At 46.1% G+C, this 19,108-nt stretch overlaps 1 protein-coding gene across 1 annotated transcript; it reads left to right on the top strand.

Moving 5' to 3' along the window:
- The first annotated feature begins 143 nt into the window (after nucleotides 1-143).
- LOC132405816 (alpha-1-antiproteinase-like) lies at nucleotides 144-12,594 on the top strand. The gene is made up of 5 exons (XM_059990817.1): nucleotides 144-213; nucleotides 694-1,319; nucleotides 5,795-6,065; nucleotides 10,814-10,958; nucleotides 12,106-12,594. The coding sequence occupies exons 2-5, from the start codon at nucleotides 701-703 to the stop codon at nucleotides 12,292-12,294; spliced, it is 1,224 nt and encodes a 407-aa protein (XP_059846800.1). The 5' UTR covers nucleotides 144-213; nucleotides 694-700; the 3' UTR covers nucleotides 12,295-12,594.
- Nucleotides 12,595-19,108: the final 6,514 nt, after the last annotated feature.

The raw sequence follows: 19,108 nt of genomic DNA, 5'->3' as shown, positions 1-19,108 counted from the left end.
AATTCTTCCCGGAATATTTGCTGAGACACAGTGACGTAGTCAAATTCATACTTGCAAAGCCAATCGGATTGTTTAAACAATACAGATCAAAAGTCACTTCATTGATTAAAATCTAACTTGTGTTGCAATTGCTATGGTATAAATTGACATTAGAGACCAAGGACTATACTTCAGCAAGTTGGACTGCCAAAGAAGAACGGGCTTCTTCACTAGGTAGGACTCTGAAATTACAAATAGACTACCAATATGAATCTGTAAGTGAATAGGGATCAATTTGTTTTAGAAGTTAAGGAGCAATATCTGATCTTTATAACTTGTGAAATGTAATAGAGTTTCAGTATAAGCTTTGTGGAGAATGTAAAAGGAAGGCTTTGAGCAAACTCAGAACAATACAGCATGCCACAGTAATGTAGTAGTTAGTGTGTTGCTATTACTGCTCAGGGTGTTCTGGAGTTCAGTTCTTTGTACTTCCTGCCCGTGAGTGCATGGGTTTCCCCCATGTGTTCCAGTTTCTTCCAAACATGTACAGGTTAGTAGGTTGATTGGTCATCGTCAATTGTCCTGTGATTTGACTATGGTTAAATTGGTGAGTTTCTGGGTAGTGTGGCTCGTTAGACTGGAAGGATCTGTTCTGTGCTGAATCTCTAAATAAAGTACAATAAATACATTGTAGGCTTGTGTTTTACTTTGCAGGTTCAACATGGAGAAGTTTCTTGCTTTTGCTTTCCTGCTGGTCGCTTTGCCTTCCAGCGGCATGGTCAGTGGAAATCCCTCTGGTCCCTCTTCTTCCTCTATCAGTTCTTCCCTTCTCCGCCTCTCAGCAGCAAATTCAGATTTTGCGTTGCGTCTGTACAAACAGATTGCTTCTCAATCAGGCACAGATTCCCAAAATATTTTCTTTTCTCCACTGAGCATCTCTGCTTCTCTGAGCATGTTGTCATTGGGTGCCCGGGAAAATACTCTGACTCAGCTCCTGCAGGTTCTTGGCTACAGCAACATCACAAGAAATGACGCTGTCAGAGTGGGGCAGATATTCCACGAGCTTCTGGAGCATGTGAGCAAACTGAGTGATCGACTCAAAACGGGAAACTCTCTGTATGTTCAAGAGGGGCGAGAAATTCATGAAAAGTTCATCAGAGAAGCCGAGGAACTTTATAAGGCAAAGACAGAGACTGTTGATTTTCGTGAACAACAAAGAACAAAAGACAAAATAAATGCTTATGTGAGTAACGAAACTGAAGGCAAAATCCCAAACATCCTTTCGAAGTCACTCTCACAGGATACCGTAATGCTTCTTCTCAACTACATCTTGTTCAGAGGTAAGAGATCATTTGGATGTTAAACACATATCATTTAATGACTGAATCAGCTGATGCTTTAACTTTTGTATTTTGAGTAGGACAATTTCTAAACATCTTTACATGCTCTTTGAGGGTCAGGGTGTTTTGCAAAAGGTTTGTTTGTTATGACGTGAGCAATCGTTGTCTTTCCGTGACTATGATTGTTTTTGGCAAATTTTTTTACAGAAGTGATTTGCCATTGCTTTCTTCTGGGTAGTGTCTTTACAAGATGGGTGAGCCCAGACGTTATCAATAATCTTCAGAGTTTATCTGCCTAGTGCAGTGATTGCATATCCAGGACTTGTGATATGCACCAGCTACTCAAACAAACACCCACTACCTGCTCCGATGGCTTCATGTGACCCTGGTGGGATGGGATGGGGGGAGTGGAGTCTAAGTAGACACTGCACCTTGCCTAGGGTGAGCTGCTGGCTAGTGAAGGGAAGGAGCACCTTACACCTCCTTTGGTAGAGACGTATCTCCACCCCGACACCCATGTTTTGCAATGAAATAATTTAAAATTCAAATCATTTAAAAATTTATACATTTGCCATTTTTTACACTGATGTCCCCAAAATAATGATGTCAGAATAACTTGTAAATCAAACATTTCTGAATGCATCGTTAATTTGTGTGGCTCTATGCAAGATTATTGTTGGTGAACCAGAAAAGGTAGAACTATATTCTATTTATAATATATTATTTCTCAGGGAACTTAAAGTGAATTGAACAGTAATCAATTTTCAAGACAATATATTTATCTTATTTTAGGTATTTGAAATATTGATCTGAAGAATGCAGTATTTACTTGGTTATATTTTATTTTTAATAATTATGAGATTCTGCAGGTGTTGGAAAACCAGAGCAACACACACAAAATGGTGGAGGAACTCGACAGGTCAGGCAGCATCTATGGAAATGAATAAACAGTCAACACTTTGGGCTGAGACCTTCTTCACAATTGGAAAGGAAAAGGGAAGATGCTAGTATAAAAAATAGTGAAGGAAGATAGCTAGAAGGTGATAAGTGAAGCCAGGTGAATAGGAAAGGTAAAGGGCTGGAGAAGAAGGAATCTGATAGGAGAGGACTGTGGATCATGAGAGAAAGGGGTGACCTGGGGGAGGTGACAGGCAGGTGAGAAGAGTTAAGAGGCCAGGGAGGGGAATAGTAAAGTGGAGGAGGAGGTAATTTTTTTAATAGAAGGAGAAATCGATATTCATACCATTAGGTTGGAGGCTATCCAGATGGAATACAAGATGTTGGTCTTCCACACAAAGGATGACCTCATCATGGCACAAGAGGAAGCCATGGACCGACATGTTGGAAGAGGAAAGGAGAAATTCCACATTGTTTTTTTAAGTTATTTTTAAAGTTATTCACTGGAGTTGCAGATCTTTCTCTGCTCTCCATCTTGTATAGCTCTCCTTGATCCTTGATCCTGTGCATCTCTCACACAGAAGGGCACCACAGTAGGGGAAAGGTGAGTGTGACATTCTGGAGTTTAGAGTTCTGCTCTGTAAGGAGTCTCTGTGCATCATCCCTATGGAATGTGTGGGTTTCCTCTGGGTGTTCCAGTTTCAAAGACATACCGGATAGGTTAATAGGTGATTGTAAATTGGCTTGTGATTAGGTTAGGGTTAATCGGGTTTGTGCGGGGGAGTGCTGAGGCAGTGAAGCTCGAAGGGCCAGTAGGGCCCACACTGACCTGTATCGCCAAATAAATGAAGTCAACCATACACATCTCTGTCCATCTCTCCTCCAATAAGAGCCTTACTTTGATCTGCACTAAACTCTCTTTCATCAAACTATCTTTAGGGTGCATTTCAAACTATGTCATAAGGTATATTTTTAAGGCAGGGATTGATAGATTCTTGATTGGTCAGGGCATGAAGGGCTACAGGAGGGAAGGCAGGAGATTGGGGCTGAGAGGGAAATAGATCAGTCATGATGAAATGGCAGAATTGACTCGATGGGCCAAATAGCCTAATTCTGCTCCTATATCTTGGTCTGTTTCTCTTGTCTGTTTTTCTTTTCCTTTTTGGCGTTTGTTCATTTAAATTATAGTTTCATTGTACGAAGACTCATGATCAGACTTGCAGTTCAATGCACAGATAAGTCATTGATAGAGAGGGGGTTATTCAAGGAAAGAAATAAATTGTACTACCTACAACTTATCAACATGACCCAAAAATCATCAAACCCGCTGAATTGCTCTGAGATGTGTGTCTAACTAGCAATTGATTCAATAAGGGTGACTATCAACAAAAGCAGTTACTGGTTCGATTTTCTGTTACAATTTCTGCAAAGAGCAATTCCATTCCTTGGTGGATGTTAGCAGTATTTGTAATTCAGTAGAGACAGAGACTCTGTTTTGTACCTGTGGTTTATGTACTGTTCCCACACAGATCACTTTTAGCATTCTAGTTAGCATGTTGCTTATTTCCCTCTGGCAACATTAATATCATTAAAAGTGTGTTGCTATGTGTACTGAACATAGAGAAAAAACAAGATTGATCTGAACATGAACCTCAAATTCTGGTCATTTCTCCCACCCCCCTCTTCTCACTTCTTCTATTCCCCATTTTGGCTCACTTCTTACCTATTTTCTTATCCATCAGCTCAGTCTGCTTCCCCTTTCTCCCATGGTCCACTCTCCTCTACTATCCGACTCCTTCATCTTAACCCTTCACCTCTTCCAGCTATCACCTCCCAGCTTCTCACCTCATCTCCTAATCCCACTCCATCACCTTCTGCTTCACATGGTTTCCCCATCAGCTGCCAGCTCATACTTCGCTCTCCCCGTCCCACCCACTCCTTTCTCAGCCCGAAATGTCAGCTGTTCCTTCTCCTCCACAGATGCTGCCTGACCTGCTGAGTTCCTCCAGCATTTTTTGTGTGTTGCTCTGGATTTCCGTCAACTGCAGAACCTCTTGTGTTTCCGATTAAACTCCCGTTGGTTAACATCAAGAAAGGAATAAAATCACGGCCAAGAAATTGGTTTGAACATAAAACATTAGAGCACAGAAAAGGCCATTTGGCAATGATGTTGTGCCAAGCTACCGTACTGTGTAAAAATCTCAGGCACATAGATAAGGCTCGTGTGCCTAAGACCTTTGCACAGTACTGTATTTGTCAACGTGCAGTGCAGAACAAGTTTGTAAATCCGGCGGGAGAAAAGGATGTTGGGAATGGAGAGGGTGGAGGGCCACAGAAGGAGTGTGGGACCGATGGAAGAGGAGTGCCATGGGTGGGGGTGGGGTTGGTACAGGGGCAGGCATGCCCAGCCTTGAGACAGTAGACAAGGTGTAAGAAGCCATAGAAAAGTACAATAGAGATAAGCCATTTGGTTCATCTGATCTGTGCCTAACCATGTAGACAACCTATTTCAATCGACCATAGCCCTCTGTGCCCCTCCCATCCAAGTACCTTGCATCTACCTCATGCACTGGCACTACTTAAACACTGTCATGAGCCTCTGAGTGAAGAAGTTTCCCCTCGCATTCCCCTTAATCAGTGGTGCCCCCACCAAGCACTCAAGCGTGCAGCAAAGCATCAATAAAGACAGAGACTTGCAGTACCCCAAAGACTACTCCTTCACCCAGTAAAACAAATGGATGCTTGGCCGGTTGAAGCACCCAGCTAGATTAAAAAGATCAAGACATCAAAGTTGAGGGCAAAGGATGAACTCACTACTCTGCATGGATTCTTTTCTTAGCACTAAACTGTAGCCTGTAGAGATTGGCACTCACCTCAGCACAGAACCTGCTCCAGGGCTGTTGCCTGCAGCCATCGGGCTCCTGGACTGGTATCACTCACCTCGGTGGTGAACCGGCTCTGGGGCTGTGTCCTGCAGTCAGCAGTCATCGGGCTCCTGGACTGGTATCACTCACCTCAGTGCTGAACCAGCTCTGGGGCTGTGTCCTGCAGTCAGCAGCCATCGGGCTCCTAGACTGGTATCACTCACCTCGGTGGTGAACCGGCTCTGGGGCTGTGTCCTGCAGTCAGCAGTCATCGGGCTCCCGGATTGGTATCACTCACCTCGGTGGTGAACCAGCTCCGGGGCTGTGTCCTGCAGTCAGCAGCCATCGGGCTCCTGGACTGGTATCACTCACCTCGGTGGTAAACCAGCTCCGGGGCTGTGAGCTCACTCTCGGGGTCTCTGCAGTTCACGTTCTGTGTGGTATTTGTTTACTTGTTTATTGTTTGTACAATTTGCTCTTTTTTCACTCAATGGGTGTTTGACGGTTTGTTCTGCATGGGGGGGAGGGGGTTTTCAGGGATTCTATTGTGTCCCTTTGTTTTGTGGCTGTCTGCAAGAAGACAAATCTCAAGCTGCATATAGTGTGTGTACTTTGATAATGGATGTACTTTGAACTTTGAGCATACAGTATGTTGCATGCATGCACATGTTGATAAAATTACCCTGAGTGCGCTTATCTCTTTGTTTTCTCCAGGTAATTGGTTGAGGCCTTTTAACACTAGCCGCACTTATGAAGCTGACTTTCGCGTCGATCGCCGTACAACAGTGAAAGTTCCAATGATGAGAAGGATGGGAAGCTATTACAGGACCTATGCCAGGGACCTCTCCAGTGATGTGCTTCTGATGGAATATGTAGAAAATACCTCCCTATTGATTTTGCTACCAAGACCTGGAAAATTGGCAGAGGTGGAGCGGAAACTGACCATTCAAAAAATTTATCAACTCTTGTCGTCACTGAAAAAGTGGTAAGTTCAATTAAATCAAATTTAATGTTATTATTATTTTTTTAGCTGTACAAGTGAGCTAAAAAAATTACCATGATAGAAAGACCATAAAACATAGGAGCAGAATTAGGCCATTCTGGCCATCAATTCTGCCCCATCATTCCATTATAACTGATTTAGTATCCCTCTCAACCCCATTCTCCTGCTTTCACCCTGCAACATTTGATGCCCTGACTAATCAAGAACCTATCAACCTCCACTTTAAATATACTCACGGACTTAACCCCCACAGTCAGCCCTGGAAGTGTTTCACCACCCTCTTAGCAACAAAGTTCCTCCTTATCTCTATTCTAAAGGGGCAACATAGAAAATAGGGCATTGATCAGTACAGCACAGGAACAGGCTATTCATCACTATTAGATGTCATCTCAGCCTTCACTGCTCCACAGAACAGAAAACCAAGTACATCAACGTCTCTTTATTGCACAAGCTCTCTAATCCTGGCAGCATCCTGGTGAACCTCTGCTGCACTCTCTTCAAAGCCTCCACATCCTTCCTAGAATGAGGGAACCAGCATTAGATGCAATACTCCAGATGTGGCCTAACTAGAGTTTTATAAAGTTGCAACATAACCTCCTAACCTTTGAACTCATATTCTTGACTAGTGAAGACAAACATGCCAAATGCCTTCTTCAGAATCAGAATTAATATCAGTGACACAAGTCATGATAGAGCATAGACAACACAGGAAGAGGCCATTCAGCCCACAATGTTGTACCAAACCAATTAAAAAGCAAATCAAAAACACCCAAACACTAATCCCTCCTACCTACACCATGTTCATATCCCTCCATCTTCCTTATATCTATGTGCCCATCCAAACATCTCTTAATAGCCTCTGATGTATTTGCCTCTGCCACCATCCCAAGCAGTGCATACCAGGCACTCACAATTCTCTAGGTATAAAACTTACCCCTCACATCCCCCTTGAACCTACCCCCTCTCACCTTCAATGCATGCCCTCTGGTATTAGATATTTCAACCCTGGGAAACAGATACTCCCTCTATGCCTTTATGATCTACGCCTTTCATAATCTTGTAAACCTCAGTCAGGTCTCCTCTCAACCTCCAAAGCTCCAGAGAAAACAACATAAGTTTATCCAGCCTTTCATGATAGCTTATGCCCTCTAAACCAGGTAACATTCTGGTAAACCTCTTCTGCACGCTCTCCAAATCTTTAACATCCTTCCTATGGTGAGGTGGCCAGAACTGTATGCAATACTCCAGGCGTAGCCTAACCAGAGTTTTATAAAGTTGTAAATTACCTCTTGACTTTTGAACCAATCTTCTTGACTAATAAAGGCAAATATTCCATAAGCCTTCTTAATCACCTTATTGACCTGTGCAGCCACTTTCAAGGAGCTATGAACTTGGATCCTGTGATCTCACTGTTGAGGACCCTGCCCTTAACAGTGCACTGTCTCCTTGCATTTGCTCTACCAACATGCAACACCTCACATTTATCTGGATTAAGCTCCATCTGCTATTTCTCTGCCATTATCTGCAACTGATCTATATCAGCTGTATTCTTTGCCAGTCATCGACAACTCTACCAATCTTGGTATCATCTGAAAACTTACTAAACCACCCATCTACAGTTTCATCCAGGTCATTTATATAGATCACAAACAGCACAGGTCCCTGTGGAACACCACTAACTTACAGACCTCCAACTCTACCAATCTTGGTATCATCTGAAAACTTACTAAACCACCCATCTACAGTTTCATCCAGGTCATTTATATAGATCACAAACAGCACAGGTCCCTGTGGAACACCACTAACTTACAGACCTCCAACTCTACCAATCTTGGTATCATCTGAAAACTTACTAAACCACCCATCTACAGTTTCATCCAGGTCATTTATATAGATCACAAACAGCACAGGTCCCTGTGGAACACCACTAACTACAGACCTCCAACTCGAATCTCTGCTCCAATGTCTTAAGGTCTTATAGGCTTATGGAATCAGCCCCTTCAACCATTACCCTGTGTCTTCTATGAGCAAGCTAGTTCTAAATCTAAACAGCCAAATCACCATGCATTTTAATCTTCTGGATTAGCCTTACATGAGTGACTTTGTCAAAAGCCTTACTAAAATCCATGTAGACACTGCCCTTCCCTCAACAGTCTCTCTCGTCACATAAAGATACAGGTCAATGGCCCAGCAATCTCGTCTCTTGCATCCTTCAATACCAGGGGTAAATCCCATCAGGCTCTGGCGACTTATCCACCTTAATTATCATCAGGAGGCCCAACACCCTTCTCCTTGACCTCTGAACACTCTAATGTAAATATACATGCAGCACTGATCTCCTGGTCCTCCAAATACTTTCTCCTTGATAAATATTGAAGCAAAGTACTCACTAAGTACCTCTCTCACATTCTCTGTATCCAAGCAAATGTTCCCCTCTTTATCATTGAGTCATCCCACCCTCTCCTCATTATCCTTTTGCTCTTGTAAGTACAGAATGCCTTTGGATTCACCTTAATCCTACTTGTCAAGGACTTTGCATGACATCTTCTGGCTTTCCTAATTCCCATCTCAAGTTCTTTTTTTGGCTTCTTCGATGACACAAAGCTGGGTGGCAGTGTGAAATGTCAGAAGGATGTTATGAGAATGCAGGGTGACTTGGACAGGCTAGGTGATTGGGAAAATATATGGCAGATGCAGTTTAATGTGGATAAATGTGAGGTTATCCACTTTGGTGGCAAGAACAGGAAGGCAGATTACTATCTAAATGGAATCAAGTTAGGAAAAGGGGAAGTACAACAAGATCTAAGTGTTCTTGTACATCAGTCAATGAAAACAAGCATGCAGGTACAGCAGGCAGTGAAGAAAGCTAATGGCATGCTGGCCTTTATAACAGAGGAATTGAGTATAGGAGTAAAGAGGTCCTTCAGCAGCTGTACAGGGCCCTGATGAGACCCCACCTGGAGTATTGTGTGCAATTTTGGTCTCCAAATTTGAGGAAGGACATTCTTGCTATTGAGAGAGTGTAGTGTAGGTTCACGAGGTTAATTCCTGGAATGGCAGGACTGTCATATGTTGAAAGATTGGAGCGACTGAGGTCGTATACACTGGAATTTTGAAGGATGAGAGGGGATCTGATTGAAACATATAAGATTATTAAGGGATTGGACACATTGGAGGGAGGAAGCATGTTCCTGCTGATGGGTGAGTCCAGAACTAGAGGCCACAGTTTAAGAACAAGGGATAGGCCATTTAGAACAGAGATGCGGAAAACTTTTTCACCCAGAGAATGGTGGATATGTGGAATGCTCTGCCCCAGAAGGCAGTGGAGGCCAAGTCTCTGGACGCCTTCAACAGAGAGTTAGATAGAGCTCTTATACATAGTGGGGTCAAGGGATATGGGGAGAGGGCAGGAACGGGGTACTGATAGTGTATGATCAGCCGTGATCACAGTGAATGGCGGTGCTGGCTCGAAGGGCCAAATGGCCTACTCCTGCACCTACTGTCTATTGTATATTGTCTATTTATACTCATGTTTCATTTGATCTTAACTTTTGTAGCTTTACATACTTTCTCTTTTTCTTCTTGACTAAATTCATCACTGTTCTTGACATCCGAGGCTCCCTTATCTTTCTATCCCTGTCCTTCCTTCTAACAGGAACGTTTCCTGCACTCTGTACAATTGATCTTTAAACACACTCCACATGTCTGATGTGAACTTTCCAGAAAAAAGGTGTTCCCAAATAATCCTTCTTAGTTCCTGCTTACCATCTTCATAATTTGCCCTACTTCAATTTAAAACTCTCCCACAAAGACCGTACCTATCCTTATCCGTTGCTATCCTGAAATTCAAGGAGCTGAGGTCACTGTTCCCTAACTGTTCACCCACCGAAAGGTCAGTCACCTCTGGCCAGGCTCATTACCCAACACCAGGTCCAGTACGGCCCCTCCTCTTGTTAGACTGTTCACACATTGATTTAAGAAATCTTCCTGGATACACTTAACAAATTCTGCCCCATCTAAACCCCTTACACTGAGAAGCTCCCATTTTATATTAGGGAGGTTGGAATCCCCCATGACAACCCTGTTATTTTCACACATTTCCTTGATCTGACTACATATCTGTTCCTAATGTCCCATTGGCTATTAGGGGGTCAGTGGTACAATCCCATCAGTGTGATTGCACCCCTCCTATTCCTGAGTTTTATCCAAATGACTCAGCATCTGACATCTGACCCTCCATTAAGTCTCCCCTGAGTACAGCTGTGATATTGTCCCCGATTGGTAGTGCTGCTCCCTGCTCCGCCCCTTTTACCTCCTCGATCTTTTATAGACAATAGACAGTAGATGCAGGAGTAGGCCATTCAGCCCTTCTAGCCAGCACCGCCATTCACTGTGATCATGGCTGATCATACACAATCAGTACTAGTTACCTAGTTTCTAGTTATTGTGTTTGTATTAATGTGTTTTTTTGCAGCTGCATCAGACCCGGAGTTGCAATTATTTCATTCTTCTTTGGACTTGTATACTGGAAATTACACACAACAGTCTTGAACTTTGAATCCATAGATGCTGCCTGATCTGTTGTTTTCCTCCAGTATTTTGTGTGTGTTACATTAATTTTTAGATTTCCTTTTGTTAGTTTAATTTATTTATCAGTAAAAGTTTAAAAAACTAAGATGTGAGAAAATATGAGATGATACAATACCTTTCTGGTGTTATGTTCATGACAGCTATGTCGAAGTGCATTTGCCAAAGATGATACTGAAGAAAGATTACCAACTGAAAACCCTACTGAATTCCATGGGTATCAGAGATGCATTTACCAGCGATGCAAACTTCTCCGGATTATCTAAATGGCCTGTAAAATTATCAGAGGTAAATCATCAAAAAATTTATTATATTGAATACAATTTATGTTAACTAACAAAAGATCACAAAAGTACTGCTTGGTTTATTGGGATAATTTAAATGTTTAAGTTTGTATGCAGTCGTTGAATATGAATGCGTAAACCCTCCCTCCACAATCCATACACATCCTTTCCTTATCTACCCAGTGGCTCACCCCTCCACATTCCCTATGTATACTATACATATCCACCCACTAACCCACCCCTCCACATTCCCTATGTATACTATACAAATCCACCCACTAACCCACCCCTCCACATTCCCTATGTATACTATACAAATCCACCCACTAACCCACCCCTCCACATTCCCTAAGTATACTATACATATCCACCCACTAACCCACCCCTCCACATTCCCTAAGTATACTATACATATCCACCCACTAACACACCCCTCCACATTCCCTATGTATACTATACAAATCCACCCACTAACCCACCCCTCCACATTCCCTATGTATACTATACATATCCACCCACTAACCCACCCCTCCACATTCCCTATGTATACTATACGTATCCACCCCTATCTGAAGGACCTGTTCAGGGTCTGTACTGTCTGTGTTCTATCTGAAGGACTGTTCAGGGTCTGTACTGTCTGTGTTCTATCTGAAGGAGTGTTCAGGGTCTGTACTGTCTGTATTCTATCTGAAGGAGTGTTCAGGGTCTGTACTGTCTGTGTTCTATCTGAAGGACCTGTTCAGGGTCTGAACTGTCTGTATTCTATCTGAAGGAGTGTTCAGGGTCTGTACTGTCTGTGTTCTATCTTCCAAGAGCACAGTTGGCACTCGCGCAGGAATAATTTTCATGTTGTGGCCTGCACACAGAAACCAAATGTGCACTAAACCTGAACATGATTAGTTGTTTCCCTGTAAATGACAACCTTCTGGTAGCATGATAGCCCGCTGGTTAGCTCAACGCTTTACAGTACTGGTGACCCAGTTCATTGCTAACGCTGCCTCTGAGGAGTTTGTACATTCTCCCTATGACCACATGGATAGTCTCTGCATGCTCTGGTTTCTTCCCACTGTCCAACGATGTACCGGTTATGTACTTATAAATTGAATGTTTTTGTTATAAATCAAGTTTGATGTGTTTTTTTGCCTCTGTAGGTGATTCAAAGGTCTATGCTGAAAATAGATGAGAGAGGATCAACGGCTAGTTCATCTACAGAAACTGAAATAACCGTACAGAGTGCTATCCCGAAGATCAAAATTAACAGACCTTTCTTGTTACTAATTGCTGATAACCAACTCAAGAGCGTCCTGTTTGCTGGGAGAGTGGCAAACCCCACAGCTTGATCACAGAATCCACACCATCACAAAACTTGTGCCTCTCCGGATGGAAAACTACTCAGTTACTTCTAACGCTTAAACTTATAACATTTAAATATTGGGTGTGGGCTAACATAATTTAGCATGTAGGTTTGCTTTGTAATAGTTTAACATGTCAGGCATTGATTGAGGAGATATCAAGTCAAATTAAACCTTTCAACCTTTAAACATCAAAATTAACAAAACATTTCAATATAGACTTCTTGATTGTTATGATTTGCTCAATACATATTTGATTGAATAACATGATTCATATTAAAGTAGAAATTGCACCTGATCTTTACTAGTTGAGTTTGTTATTGGTTTTACTTCAAACCTCTTCTTCAACTTACTCTTGTAGACATTTATTTCAAGAATAAGAGTCGCAGGAAGATTTCATAAATGATCCATTTATCCTCAGGCACTCAGTAAAAATGCAATAAACATGAGAGATTCTACAGATATTGGAAATCTTGAGCAACATGCACAAAACACACAAAATGTTGGAGAAACTCAGCAGGTCAGGCAGCATCTATGAAATGAATAAACAATGTATGTCTATATATGTATATATATATATATATATAGCAATGAGACATTTCTTCGAACCAGGTTAGTACACATAACAGGGTAACTCATGAATGGAAGGATAAAATCTACAGATGAATCACACATAAATAACAAATTGAAGTGTATTAATATTAAATATTGTAAGGTGCGGAACAAATTAACTAGTGACTCAGAATATGATGTGGCAAGGAGTTCAGAAGCCTAATAGCCTGGGGAAAGAAACTGATTCTCATCCAGACTCAGAGGAACATGAGGCATTGCTCCTCCATCCTGAGAGTGGCCTCATCATGGTAAAAGAAGAGGGCATGGATCGACCTATCAGAATGAGAATAGGGATAGGAATCAAAATGGTCCCACAATTGCAGTTCAGTCATTCAGTGGCTAATGAAAGGAGAAAGGTTATTGCAAGCAACACACACAAAATGCTGGTGGAACACAGCAGGCCAGGCAGCATCTATAGGGAGAAGCGCTGTTGACGTTTTGGGAATAACCGAAAGGAAAGGTAGTAAGAGATTTGAAAGTAGTGGGGGGAGGGGGAAATGCGAAATGATAGGAGAAGACCGGAAGGGGTGGGGTGAAGCTGAGAGCCGGAAAGGTGATTAGCAAAAGGGATACAGAGCTGCAGAAGGGAAAGGATCATGGGATGGGAGGCCTAGGGTGAGAGAAAGGGGGATGGGAAGCACCAGAGGGAGATGAAGAACAGGCAGAGTGATGGGCAGAGAAAGAGAAAAAAAGAGGAGAGGGGAAAAAAGTAAATATATCAGGGATGGGGTAAGAAGAGGAGGAGGGGCATTAACGGAAGTTAGAGAAGTCAATGTTCATGCCATCAGGTTGGATGCTACCCAGCTGGTATATAAGGTGTTGCTGCTCCAACCTGAGTGTGGCTTCACCTTGACAGCAGAGGAGGCCATGGATAGACATATCAGAATGGGAATGGGACGGGGAATTAAAATGTGTGGCCACTGGGAGATCCTGCTTTCTCTGGCAGACAGAGCGTAGGTATTCAGCGAATCGGTCTCCCAGTCTGCATCGGGTCTCACCAATATATAAAAGGCCACACCGGGAGCACCGGACACAGTATACCACACCAGTTGACTCACAGATGAAGTGTCGCCTCACCTGGAAGAACTGTCTGGGGCCCTGAATGGCGGTGAGGGAGGAAGTGTAAGGGCAGGTGTAGCATTTGTTCCGTTTACAAAGATAAGTGCCAGGAGGGAGATCAGTGGGAAGGGATGGGGGGGACAAATGGACAAGGGAGTTGTGTAGGGAGCAATCCCTGTGGAAAGCAGAAAGGGGGGGAAGGGAAAGATATGCTGGTGATTTATGGACAGGCAGGTTTGTGGATCTTGGGTAGGTTATTGCATTTTTGTTGAAAATGCAAGACGTGGTGAATCTGGAGTGGCAGAATATCCGTTGGAGGAACTCACTGGGAAACTCTGGCAGAGCTTTTGTATAATTTAGACAGAGAATGGTGAATCTGTAGAATTCTTTGCCACAGGCTTTGGAGGTCAAGTCTTTATGCATATTTAAGGCAGAGTTTAATAGATTCTTGATTGGTCAGAGCAAGAAGATTTCCGGGGAGAAGGCATGAGATGGGGTGGAGAGGATAAATGTATCAGCCCCGATCAAACGATAGAGTAGACTCAATGGGCCAAATGGCTTAATTCCTCTCCGATACATTATGGTCTTATGGTTCCAAGGAATAAAATCCTAACATATTCAATCTTCCCTTATAACTCAGGTCCTCCAGTCCCAGCAACATCCTTGTAAACTTCCTCTATTCTCTTTCAATCTTGTTTAACAAAATTACAGAGTCAAACCACTCCCTTTGCTGGCCCGCATGTTATTTCGATACAATGTGTATCCTTGGACACTAAGCTCCCAGCTATAATCTTCTTTCAGCCACAATTTAGCAATGTCCATAGCATCATATATGCCGATCAGTAACTATGCTACAAGTTTATCTTCCTTATTCCGTAAACTGCGTGCAAAGGTAATCCTGTAGTGGAGTGCTACATGCAGCGCTGCAATAACGATAGGGAGTCGGTGAGCTGCAGTTGCAAAAGAGGTTTATTCAAACTTAGCGGCCTCGCTTTAAAGCCTTCCTGATCCCGCCCTCCCTGGGCGGGAATACTGTAGGGGGCATGTATTTACAGTCTTGTCCCGCACGCGGGTTTTTCCCCTTGCTGGTGAAGCAGACCTGGCACGCCGTTTCGTGAGCCGGTTTGAGTGCGCTGGGAAGTGGGTCGCCACACAACCCCACCCCCTTCAGAACCGGCGATACACCCCCCAATGTCCACAGTCTGGGCCGGACTCTGTTTGGGAGGTCTGCCTCTGCGCCGCGGTGCCGGAATCTCGACCGGCTACGCCACATGGGCCGGTTTGAGTCGGTCCACTGTGAAAACCTCCTCTTTCCCCCCAATGTCCAGCACGGATGTGGACCCGTTGTTTCTGATCACCGTAAACGGCCCCTCGTAGGGTCGCTGTAGCGGTGTCCGATGTCTGCCCCGTCGTACAAAAACAAACTTACAGTTTTGCAGGTCTTTGGGTACGCAGGTCGGGTTCTACCCATGCCGCGAAGTGGGTGTCGGGGCCAGGTTACCAAGTCTCTCACGTAGTCTGCCCAGGACTGCTGCGGGTTCTTCCTCCTGCCCCCTTGGGGCTGGTATGCCCTCCCTGGGGACGACCAGGGGTGCGCTGTACACCAACTCGGCCGACGAGGCGTGCAGATCCTCTTTGGGCGCCGTGCGGATGCCGAGTAGAACCCAGGGAAGCTCGTCCACCCAGTTGGCTCCTCGCAGGCGGGCCATGAGAGCCGACTTTAGGTGACGGTGGAAACGCTCCACCAGGCTGTTGGACTGTGGGTGGTAGGCAGTGGTGTGGTGCAGCTGTGTCCCCAAAAGGCTGGTCATAGCTGACCACAGGCTGGAGGTGAACTGGGCGCCTCTGTCGGAGGTAATGTGGACCGGTAAACCAAAGCGAGATACCCAGGTGGCGATCAGTGCCCACGCGCAAGATTCGGAGGTGCTGTCGGTGAGCGGGATCACCTCTGGCCATCTTGTGAACCGGTCCACGATAGTGAGGAGGTGCCGCGCTCTGCGTGACACTGGCAGGGGGCCCACGATATCCACATGAATGTGGTCGAAACGCCGGTGGGTGGGGTGGAACTGCTGCGGCAGAGCTTTGGTGTGCCGCTGCACCTTGGCCGTCTGGCAGTGCATGCACATTTTGGCCCATTCACTGACATGCTTTTGGAGTCCGTGCCAAACGAAACTGTTGGACCCATCCTGACGGTTGACCTGATGGAGGGGTGCGCTAAGTTATGAATGGAGTTGTAAACGTGCCACCGCCAGGCTGCCGGGACGATGGGACGGGGCTGGCCGGTGGTGACGTCACAGAGTAGGGTCCTCTCACCTGGGCCTATGGGGAGGTCCTGGAGCTGCAAACCGGAGACTGCGGTTCTGTAACTAGGGATCTCCTCGTCTGCCTGCTGTGCCTCCGCCAGTGCTTCATAGTCTACCCCCTGGGACAGGGCTTGGATGTTAGGGCGGGAGAGGGCATCCGCCACGACATTGCCCTTTCCCAAGACCTGCCGGACATCCACCGTGTATCCGAAGATGTAGGACAGATATCGCTGCTGACGGGACGACCAGGGGTCGGATGCCTTCGTGAACGTAAAGGTAAGCGGCTTGTGGTCCGTGAACGCGGTGAAGGGCCTACCTTCTAAGAAGTACCTGAAATGCCAGAATGCCAGGTATAGCGCCAACAGTTCCCAGTCGAAAGCATTGTATTTGAGCTTGGGTGGTCGTAGGTGTTTGCTGAAAAACGGCAGGGGTTGCCAGCACCCCTCGATGAGTTGTTCCAGCACCCCACCGACTGCCGTGTTAGATGCATCCACTGTGAGGGCAGTAGGGATGTCTGCTCTGGGGTGCACTAGCATCGTGGTGTCTGCTAAGGCTTCTTTCATTTTAATGAAAGCAGCGGTGGACTCCTCGTCCCAGGTAATGTCATTGCCCTTACCCGACATCAGGGCAAACAGGGGGCGCATGATTCAGGCAGCTGAAGGGAGGAAGCGGTGGTAGAAATCTACCATACCCACAAATTTCTGAAGGCCTTTGATTGTGTTGGGTTGGGGAAAATGGCGGACCGCGTCTACCTTAGCGGGCAGAGGGGTTGCCCCGTCTTTAGTAATCCTGTGGCCCAGGAAGTCAATGGTGTCGAGCCCGAACTGGCATTTGGCCGGGTTGATTGTTAGGCCGTATTCAGTCAGTCGGGCGTAGAGTTGACGGAGGTGGGACAGATGCTCCTGATGACTGCTGCTAGCTATGAGGATGTTGTCCAAATAGATGAAAGGGAAGTCCAGTTCGTGCCCCACCGCGTCCGTTAACCACTGGAATGTCTGTATGGCATTCTTTAGGTTGAATGGCATGTGGAGGAACTCGAAAAGGCAGAAAGGGGTGATGAGAGCTGTTTTGGGGACGTCATCCGGATGCATCGGGATTTGATGGTATCCCCGGATGAGGTCCACCTTGGAGAAGATCTGTGTGCCATGCAGGTTTGCTGCAAAGTCCTGAACGTGCAGCACAGGGTGGTGGTCCAGTGTTGTAGCCTTGTTCAGCCTGCGGTAGTCACCGCATGGTCTCCAGCCCCCTGTTGCTTTGGGCACCATGTGCAGGGGGGGACGCCCATGGGCTCTCAGACTACTGTATGATCCCCAATTCCTCCATCCTCTTGAACTCCTCCTTCGCCAGTCAGAGCTTGTCCGGGGGAAGCCTTCAAGCACAGGCGTGTAGGGGTGGTCCTTGTGTTGGGATGTCATGCTGTACGCCGTGTTTGGGCATGGCTGCCGTGAACTGCGGTGCCAGAACCGATGGGAAATCCACCAGGACTCTGGCGAAGTCGTTGTCGGACAGCGTGATGGAGTCCAAGTGTGGGGCCGGCAACTGGGCTTCACCCAGGGAGAACATTTGAAAGGTCTTGGCATGGACCAGTCTCTTCCCTTGCAGGTCGACCAGTGAGCCCGCAAAAAATCCGTTTCCAGGAGCGGTTGGGCTACGGCGGCCAGTGTGAAGTCCCACGTGAACTGGCTGGAGCCGAACTGTAGCTGCACCATACGGGTGCCGTAGGTCTTTACTGTGCTGCCGTTCGCGGCCCTCAGGGTGGGACCCGGTGCCCTGTTGCGGGTGTCGTAACTCATCGGAGGTAAGACGCTGATCTCGGCTCCGGTGCTGACCAAAAAGCGGCGTCCCGACCGCTTGTCCCAGACATACAGGAGGCTATCCCGATGGCCAGCCGCCGTAGCCATCAGCAGTGGCTGGCCCTGGCGTTTCCCGGGAACTTGAAGGGTGGGCTACAGCGGCAGGCTTCTGCGCCCCACCGCTGGTGGTAGAAGCACCATTGTTCATTGGCCTCCTCACCCCTGCATCTGTGGTTAGCGGGCTCTGCGGCCAGGCCTGGTCTGGTTTGCTGCTGGGAGTGTGGCCTGGTGATCTGTGCGACGGACGCCCCACTCTCCTTCTTGGCATTCCACAGCACGTCCGCCCAGGCTTGCCACCCTCCGGGGGTCGCTAAAATCCGTGTCGGACAGCAGCAGGCGTATGTCCTCGGGCAGCTGCTCCAGGAATGCCTGCTCAAACATGAGGCAGGGTTTGTGTCCTCCAGCCAGGGAGAGCATCTCGTTCATCAAAGCCGACGGTGGTCTGTCCCCCAAACCATCCAGGTGCAGTAAGCGGGCAGCTCACTCACGCCGTGAGAGTCCGAAAGTCCTTATGAGCAGGGCTTTGAATTCTGTGTATTTGCCAGTCACTGGGGGCAATTGTATGAACTTCTCAACCTGGGCCGCTGTTTCCTGGTCGAGGGACCTCACCACATAGTAGTAACGTGTGTCCTCTGAGGTTTTCTGCCGAATGTGAAATTGGGCTTCCGCTTGCTGGAACCATAGGTGAGGTCGCAGCTTCCAGAAGCTTGGCAGTTTTAATGAAACTGCATGAACAGATGTGGCGTCGTTCATCTTCGGCCCAAATATTGTTTGGGCCATCAGGGTCACCAATTGTAGCGGTGTGCTACACGCAGCGCTGAAATAATGACACGCAGTCGGTGAGCTGCAGTTGCGAAAGAGATTTATTCAAACTTCGCGGCCTCACTTTAAAGCCTTCCTGATCCTGCCTTCCCCGGGCAGGAATGCTGTAGGGGGCACATATTCACAGTCCTGTTCCGCATGCGGGCTTTTCCC

Source organism: Hypanus sabinus, chromosome 2 (genome assembly GCF_030144855.1).
Source record: "Hypanus sabinus isolate sHypSab1 chromosome 2, sHypSab1.hap1, whole genome shotgun sequence".
NCBI classification, from domain to species: domain Eukaryota; kingdom Metazoa; phylum Chordata; class Chondrichthyes; order Myliobatiformes; family Dasyatidae; genus Hypanus; species Hypanus sabinus.
This window is presented reverse-complemented; position numbering and strand designations above follow the sequence as displayed.